The sequence below is a fragment of the Wasmannia auropunctata genome, unplaced genomic scaffold, assembly GCF_000956235.1.
Source record: "Wasmannia auropunctata unplaced genomic scaffold, wasmannia.A_1.0 LD335987.1, whole genome shotgun sequence".
Taxonomy (NCBI): domain Eukaryota; kingdom Metazoa; phylum Arthropoda; class Insecta; order Hymenoptera; family Formicidae; genus Wasmannia; species Wasmannia auropunctata.
The window spans coordinates 365,041-374,295 of NW_012026903.1; the positions used below are offsets into that span (position 1 = coordinate 365,041).

The following is a 9,255-nucleotide window of genomic DNA, read 5'->3' on the forward strand; positions in this document are numbered from 1 at the left end:
GCCTTTGACCGGCCGTCTCTACTTTGCCGGTGGCGCCGATTACGGAGTCGGTTCAGCAGGAATTAATGCATTTGCGAACGAACGTTCGCGCGGTTGTAACGATATTATACGACAGGCGTGGCTGGCGAACCACACCACCCGGCGCGGGCCAATCGCGCCGCGTTACGTCACGCGTGGCCTCTCGCGTTATCGCGCGGGTATTATCGCGCTGCTGGCACGCAGAGCCGGGTGCCTCGCGGTGTGTATACGTTCTCTCCTTCTTCCACCTGTCGTCTCATTCACTCCGTTCCTCGTCGGCGCGCTCGGTACTTAATCGGGAACGAACAGCTGTTGCTCGTACGAGGATGACAGTATACGATCGACCGTCGTAGCGTGTGCATCGCCTCGCGTCAAGAGGGCACGAACGTACGTACGCAGCACATTGTGGAAGAGATAGACGACGGTGGCAACGTTACGCGCGGCGTCGAGAGGGTTTTCGGGAAGGAGGAGAGAGCACGCGTGTACTACATTCCGTCGAACGGGCACGCGACAGGCCGCCCGCGGTTTTTTCGCGGCTAACGCAAAAGCATCGTTTACGCCGCTGCGCGTTCCACGCGCGAAGGACGCGAACGATTGTCGAGGGAGAGAAAAGAAGAGCGGGAAGGAAGGAGCGACAGCAACGTACGACGTAGAGGACGACCCGGAGGGTGTCATCGGCGTGCCATATCATCGGAACGACAAGAGGCAACATGAATCTGTCGTTCGCCGGCTGCGGCTTCCTCGGCATCTACCACGTCGGCGTGGCGGTCTGCTTCAAAAAGTACGCGCCGCACTTGCTGCTGAACAAGATAAGCGGCGCGTCCGCGGGCGCTATCGCCGCGTGCTGCTTGCTCTGCGATCTGCCCCTGGGTGAGTGAACTCTCAATCTCGATACTCCTAGCTTCTCTGCTTAATTATGTCAAGCAGTCTCCCACGGTTTCGGAGGAGTTTCCTCTTGCGCGCAAAATCAGCTTGGATCGACGCACCGCTTTAACGTTGTCGTTCCACATCCATCTCGGATGATTTTACCTGCGGCCACGGTATTTTTTTTTTCACCGTGAAACCTGCCGATTTTCCTGATGTTAACAGGAATGACGGGCCAGAATAAACAGCCTGTTCTACAGAAAATGTTAAATGTTAAACAACTTACATGTCATTGTATTTTTTAACTCTTAGTACAGTGCAAAAAACGGCACATTATCGAACACATATATATATATATATATATATATCTCGTGTCCGATCACTTTTTTATTTATTTAAACTGGTTAAAAAATCTCTAAAAATTCATGAACATACTTTCAAGTTTCCCGAACAAAATCTATATACTTTATTCGTCTATTTTGGAAAAGATAAAATGCAGTATAATGGGACCCTTCGAAATTTTGAGAAACTTCTGTGAATAGAAATCGATTGAACACGAAATACCCGTATTTGTTCTGTAAAAAGATTATATTATATTTTAATATTTTTTTTCTTTATTTTATAAGTTTTTCCTTTTGTTCTCGAGGTCATTGAGCATTTTTTTATTCCTTTCCTCTCTATTTAAATAAGGACAACTTCTAGCAATTTCTAATTTTTTTTTTCTTTAAATATTCTTTTATTCTTTTTAATTTTTCGTCATTCTAAGTCTCATACTTCTTCCGATTTTTCTCTCTATTCTAATATAATATTAATAATTTAACATTTCAAGGTTCATCTTTTATGAATTGTCCCTGTTTCCTATATTCTTTCTTCTATATATTGACCCTGATAGAATCCTGGACATTTCGTTTTTCACATAAACTTTCACAAATTGTTCTAGAATCTAGCGAAAAGTTAGTCTCTCGCTAACGCGAAAGATACAAACCGTTCTCTAAACGTTTAATTACCCGATGAGATATTCTGAATTATTACCCCATCTCGATAATCTTTCTCAAAGAGTTGATGACACTTGCGTTACATAATCGTAACATCTGAACTCGTTCGATAAATTATCGCATATCGCGAAAATTGATTACTAAAAAGCTTCGCTTAATTATCTGAATATATTGTAACACGCTGCGCGTGCACGCCGCGGTTAAATAAAATTACACGCATGTTGTTGCACAACAAAGGGGACACGGCGAAACCGACGCGGATGAATTTATTATTATTATTCCGCCTATAATTCATTCGCGTGGGTCGTTATACCGCGATAACGAGAGCGACCGCGGACTAATTAGCGCGCGACGCGGTAAATTTGTAACACGCTGCCCTTTCCCACATCTGTCACGCTCGCCGGGAGATTGTCGACCGCGCCGTCATGTACTTACATAGTTAACTTTTATTAAATTACACGCGCGAGGGGCGATTATCGTGGAACAACGTCGTTAAGATTGTTAACCGCGCGTTTATCGCAGGTACGATTACGCGTCGCGATCGTTAAACTCGTTCGGGGACAAATGAACCGTACACAAAGAAAGACGAATGAAATATATTACAAGAATCGGAGAAATTAATCGTGATGTGTAGAAAAAAGTTGAATAAAATATACGATCGGGAGAAGTCAATTAATCAATAAAATGTAAAAAAAAAGGAAAAAATACAACACAGATTTGCCTATAGGAAATAAACGATATTGCAACACTTCGGGCAATAAAGTTTCATCATTCATGTCGTAAATCTTAATCTACGAAAGAAAATGCTTATTCTATTCAACTCGCGCGTGTAGACAAGAAAACTATTTTAAATATTTTTTTAAAAGACTATTTTAAAATTCTTAACAATTTCCGATAATAATTTCAAAGAACAGTAAAACTGTAAAAGATAAAAAAGGACTGTAGGAAAAAAAGTACAATATAATCCCGTAGATAATCTCTGTCCTCCAGGTACAGATAAAGAGGTTCGCCTATCCTCCTATTTAACTTCGTCGTAATAATGGTTACGTGGCACGTATTATTGTTACGCGTGCAGCTGTAAACAGAGGTAACCAGAGTTTACACTGCGATAATCCCCGTGGCGCGCGTGCGTATAGCGCCTTTTAGAGAAGCTCCGATCGCGGTGTGCGCGAGACTTATCTCTCTGACACGCTTTCACAAGTCCTGAAATAATTCGCAAAGTATTGCGTAAAATCGTCATCACCCTTAATACGCCTTGGTCTCGTAAATGGGTCATATGGCCTAGCGAGAGCCGCGCGCTGACGAGGAGCGCGCGCGTCCGCGCGGGGTTCGCGGGGTGCTGTGACGCGTGCTTTTATCGCACGAGTGTTTTGTTTCCCCGCGAAGCCAAACGTGTTGTCTTTCATTATCACGAGAAGCGGGATAAACACAGGCACGCGCGCGCGCGCGCGCACACACACGTACACTCGTATCTCTCTTTCACGCACCATTCCGCGCTCTATTATGCATTCGTAATGACACAATACGCTGAATCCGTGCGACGCACAAGCTGAGCGCATCTAACTTCAATTGTTGTGGATTTCCGGTCTTTCTAAATTATAAGATCTGAAAGAGAGACGAGAGTCTATTAGACTTTTGCTTATTATTTTATATCTACGATAAAGATACGTGGGAAAATTTGGGACAAAAAAAAATATATATAAGATATAAAATAGAAGATTAAACTTTTGCTTATTATTTTATATCTGAAATATATAATAATAAAAATACGCGGAGAAGTTTAAGACAAAACTAAATGTACTTTTAATGTATAAAATGAAAGAAGCTCTATCTTGTAATCTTATTTTCACATTCTTATTTATCGCTTATTTTTCATCTATTTTTCAATCTCGTTCTTTTGTTTGAGTCACACAGATGACGTAATTTTATATTATGAAAATTCTGTCGTTTGAAGATCGAAGTTTAGTACGTATAGCCAAGAGGCGAGATGTTAAGTAGCGTTTTGTTTAAGTCCGCACAAAGTGCTATGTTCTTTTTTTCTATAGTATATGCGCCTCGCACAATGCAGCGAGCTTATTATGAATCATTTTCGACGGACGAGAGCGTAACGGCGAGGTCGAGCATCGTTGCACTTCGCCGTCTTGCGTAAGTCCTAATTACGGAAACGAGACGAGTTACGTATACGGCAAACGTACAATCAGACAGTCTGATAGTCTGAGCTCTGTGAGCTCAATTAAACAAGAGAAGCTGCGCGAGGAAATGACGCGTGATTCACCAAACTCTTTGGATTCACCTCGATGAGATTTAACTCGGTAGACTTTGGCACATGCACCTGAAAAAACACAGCCGCTTCACAATCAGTCGCTTTTGTTTTCCGCTCGGCGACTGTGATTTAGCGATTCATGAATTACATCATAGAATTACATCAATACTGATAACGTGTAAGAATGCTGCTGACCTATTTTTTTTTAATGGCAACATTTATGTGAATCTTTTAGAGACACGTGCAAAATAAATTTCTTGCAGACTGGCAGATATAACTTCGAGAGAAATTACGATTAGCAAATAGGCGCGAATATATAAAACAGCCGATAGATTGAATATTTTAGAATTTAAATATAGAATTCAATTATAAAATTAAATTAATGAATACAAGTTCTTGAACTTATTATTGGATTAATTAATTCTTGAGTCGATTATTAAATTGATCCATGGGGAGTCTTGCGTACATCGACGATTAAACATTCAAATTGATTCCACGCAGTTCTCTCCGTCCATTGTCGCTTTCAAACGTGTTACTTTCATGGAATCTAGTCACGCGTTTCCGATCCCCCGGCGCGCAAACAAGGTCGTTTGACCAAGGCTCGTTCATAACACGGACGTGCGTCGTACAACAAGCCGATCGGCAGCTGCGTGGCAAATATGTTTTCGTGCCTCTTGACGACGTTGTGACGATCAAAATCATGGTCATGCAACGCAAATAACGGCGGAATAGAAAGGGTTAGACGCTATCTCTCGTCTCGGGTTCTCTCGCCTAGATACGGTGCATCGGTGTCAGTGGAACTGGGTTACGGCTGCACGTTTATTCCGAGGGAAATTGTTGTACGACCGATAGCGGTCTTCCAGCACCTTTTCACTGTGCTCCGCGACTCCGGAAGGAAGCGGCTCTTTCCGCTCGAGGTCGTGGCGTTGCGATTAACTGGACTCGAAAACATATTTTCCTTGCCGAGGAATTAAGATCCGAGGGGGAAAAAATGCCCTGGCAATTTTATCGGAGATCGTATTAATAGATCGGCCAATTTGAGAATGTTTATCGCGACATGAGCGTTGAGATGTAGGCGATACGGAGATATGGAAATCCCGAGTAATACAGCTGTGGATACGTATACACTAGAGTTGATGGACATTATTTCGGCGATAAGCCATCGATGATACCCGAAATTTATTAATTTACGCCCGGAGCTTATCTGCACGATAAGGTCGTAATTATCAATGATTCTCCGATTATCTGTTTTGGCAGTTTGCTGCCTGATAAGAGCAGCTATCGAAATTACATCGCGCATCGCTCGGCGCGATGTTTGTCGATTACGCAGCGGAAAGAAAAGCCTTACTCGAGGTTGATAAATTGTCAGGGAAGACAGGTGCAGGATATACGGTACATTGGCCACAGTGTTTTATCGTATTTCGATAAAACGTGATTAAAAGAAAATATAAATATCTTTCCATACAATGAAATCCATATACAAGAAATCGAAGTCGGTCAATGCCGACTAATCACCGAGAAAACAACTAAAAGATCTCGCGAACGCATTTTTACTTTAACGCATGTGATGCAGCGGTAGTAATGAAGAAGAATCGTTTAAAAAGAAAAGAGTCGTTTAATCAACAACGCAATGTACACTCGTTCATAATTCTTCGCCGGTAAACACTGAATTTTGCGATTTTATGCGTACCATCAATTGCGTAAATATTATACGTAAATTATTAATTCCGTTGTAATACATTTCGCCGTAAAGCCAATAAAATCATTTAATACATTAACTGCCACTGTACAATTAGATAACTTTGTTCCCACGTTATTTTTATATCAATTATTTTAATATGTTATTTAAGTATATTTATATTTTTCATCAGAAATTTCCAATAAAATTTTATTTTCCTCTCTAAAAAATCAAATTGATTAATAGCTAATCATAAATCTATTTATTCATATAGATCGCCAATTACGAATTAATTCCAATTACACACGAATGTATTCGACAATTAATGTTATCGTAAAGCTTTCTTATCATCGATCATCCTGGTGAGCGGAGTTAATCATACTTGCATCATCGATTGTAGTTTCAAAAAAAAAAGAGTCTATCGAACAGTGCAATGTCACGATAACGGAATAATGCTTCTTATGACTCGTTTATTTTCGTTTTTTTTTTTTTAGATATCGATGATGCGCGCGTATCGATCGCGAATCGTGGGCTACATATATCATTTGTCCGTGCGATACTTATCTATCAAAGGACTAACAATAAGATTTAAAGTCCAAAGGACAGTGCATGCAGGTCTATCGACCTGTTACTACCTGCTGCTAATTATGACAATCGATTACCAAGTGTTATTGTTCACGCGCAATGACAAAGTCCAGACGTGTATTTCTGTATCGCACGTACCAATAATAATCTTCGCCGCGGATCGATCGAGCTGTGTAGACGCATCTATAATTTGTTTGATATCCTTCAGATTAGAAAGATTATTTATCGGCATCCCCTTTGATGCATTCGTTTGCATTCGAGTATGCACACGTTTGGATTGTTTGATAAAAGATAACTTTATAATCTTGCGGAAGTAGAAATATAGCTGATGAAACATAGCTCTATATATAAATATATATATATAGAAATGTTACAACTTTTCCGTGACTTTTACATCATTTTATACTATATCATTAGTATTATATATCATTCACAGTCGATTCTTGTATTTAAGACCGTCTTAAGATGTCATAAGATGTCAATCACAAAGCCGTATTAGCAACTTAAGGCATTACTTAAGAGACGGTTTTTTTTATATCAGTTTAATATGTTATTTAATTTCTTTTTATCTGAAATAATAAATTTTTTTTCCTCCATAATGTCAAATCGGTGAATAGCTAATATAGCTAATATAATAATGTCCATTTATCCATTTATAAATTGCTAGAATTTTAGGATCCGATTATGTATATGTATATACGTTTGATTAAGATTTTTAATTTTTTAATACTTGATAGCTAGGCCTGGATCATTAGCTCATTGGATATTTCTCTGAAAATGAAAAAAAAATAAGTCTCTTTTTTTTACTTTAGTGAAGAAGAATTTTAATTTATTTAAAATAATAATAAATGTAATGAGAGCTCTATAGATCTCGGATATATCTGGTTTGACCAGTTATAGCTATGGCAAGTTTATAAGACCAGCACGATACGATTTGCCGGTATAAATAACGGTTCCGGCTCGTCAACCGGTAAATGCATTCATAGGTCGAATGCATCGTTTTCCGTGTATGATTCAGTCCCTCGATTTTTATTCGTATTCAAAGATGCGCCTGTCATTTATTCTTATCGACACGCGCGACATTTGATATATCCTCTCTAAGAGATGTAAAAGATCATTTCCAGCACTTCTTGTCATTTCGTGCGCATCACGTAACGCATGAATTATCATTTTTTGTTACATATGCAGTATATAGAATATCCATAATCATATTCATACTTATAATCATCTAAAATCGCTCGATTTAATATTCAACGCCAACGTTTCGATTACATAATTGGTTGAAAAATATATTGCTTGAAAAATATATTGAACTTTTTTTTTCATTTGCATTCGATGTTTTTCATTTGATGTTTTGCATCCGATTATTAACATATTCCTTTTATGCACTTCGTGCGTAAATATCAATTCAATTCGTAGATTCGGATTTATTTTGATTCTTCCGATGTCGAGATTGTGATTATCAGGAAATATGGATATAATGCTTTGCGATAATAATCCTTCGTCGAATTATCCGGCATAATGCGTTGCAATAGCACAATTATTCAAGCGATTCTACGCGATAATTGTAACCGACGCGCTATGGAATCTCCATAAATTCCTCCAAGGGGAAAAAAATTCTTTAATTCATGTTAGATCAGCCGATTATAAGATGGAGTTGAGAATGCAATACTTGACCTCGCTCATTTGCGAAGAAATCGCTTAGATCACAAAAAGTTGAATGACGATGCCGAATAATTTGTATCATATATCATTACATAATATATGTCAAAATTATTCGATGCCTCGGCCAGCAATCTGTGGTTCACGCAATCTCGTAAAAAAATTATCGCAGGGATGCGATAATTTTTCATTTTATATCTTTCGAAAGAACGGTTGTTTATTTATTTTTGCATTTCGGGCTTTCGTGTTGGTCTTTGAGAGAGAAGAATTCCTGGACCGGAGAAGCCCGGTCATCGTTTCTCCTTGATCTTTCCGCGCCTCGGACGCGTAATGATCGCGCGGCGTAGAAACGCGAGCGGTTCCAACACGTGATGTCAGAGCCTCTTCTCGTCCCTATCGGTATCTCTCTCTACGGGCCGCGCACGAGAGATACGGCGAACAAAGCGATGCTGTTTCCTATCTAGCGGCTTAAGCTGCGTATCGGATACCGCTGACGTTTACATCGGGCTCGCGCCAACTCCCCGGCTGACTCCCTAACATTTGCGCACATCATCATCTGATAACCCTTTCCGCGGCCGCGTATTTCTCTCTCCGTCTCTCGCCCGCGCGCGGGCTGTTCGTTTCTCTCCAACTTCCGACGAGCCGTCTCCTGATCGGCCCGCGTGACGTCGCACGAGAATTGAGAAATCCGAAATAACCGCTTCGTATCAGCTATAAGTCTCTGATCGCGACTCCTCTTCTTTTTCGGCTCCAAGATCAAGCGCGCGCGGCTGATCGAACGTAAATATTACGCGATTCTTAACACAGATGCACGTGGCTTATCTCGGCGAGATTTGCGGCGTGCGTAACGGCCGCCGCATATAGGCGGATCAAATCTGAATATTCACAAGTGCTATATACTTATTCGCAATTTATACGCAAATTATATGGAAGGAGACGGTGTTTAAAACGATATGACTGCGTCACGTATGGAAAATAATTAATAACTGACCTCGAAGGAGATCATCCTTCGTATTTACTTCGTTTTTAAATTGTGACAATCGTGCACGGAGAGAATTTTCTTTTAAAATTTATCCTGAAAATCATGTTAATTGTGAGACAATATAGTATTTAGATAAATTTTACTGTGCACTACAATAAATTTTACTGCGAAATCTTATTGTAGTGCACAGTAAAATTTGCCTAAATAC

The 9,255-nt window shown here is 40.0% G+C and overlaps 1 protein-coding gene across 3 annotated transcripts in view; it reads left to right on the forward strand.

Annotated features, from left to right (window-relative positions):
• The first annotated feature begins 242 nt into the window (after positions 1-242).
• LOC105454196 (patatin-like phospholipase domain-containing protein 3) overlaps positions 243-9,255 on the forward strand; it is a 17,795-nt gene continuing 8,782 nt past the window's right edge. For 2 of the 3 annotated variants that reach the window (XM_011696651.1, XM_011696652.1), the window contains exon 1: positions 243-888. In XM_011696651.1, coding sequence (XP_011694953.1) covers positions 729-888 — 160 coding nt within the window. In that variant the 5' untranslated portion in view covers positions 243-728. The remainder of the gene's footprint in view (positions 889-9,255) is intronic. The other variant, XM_011696653.1, reaches the window with a different exon arrangement.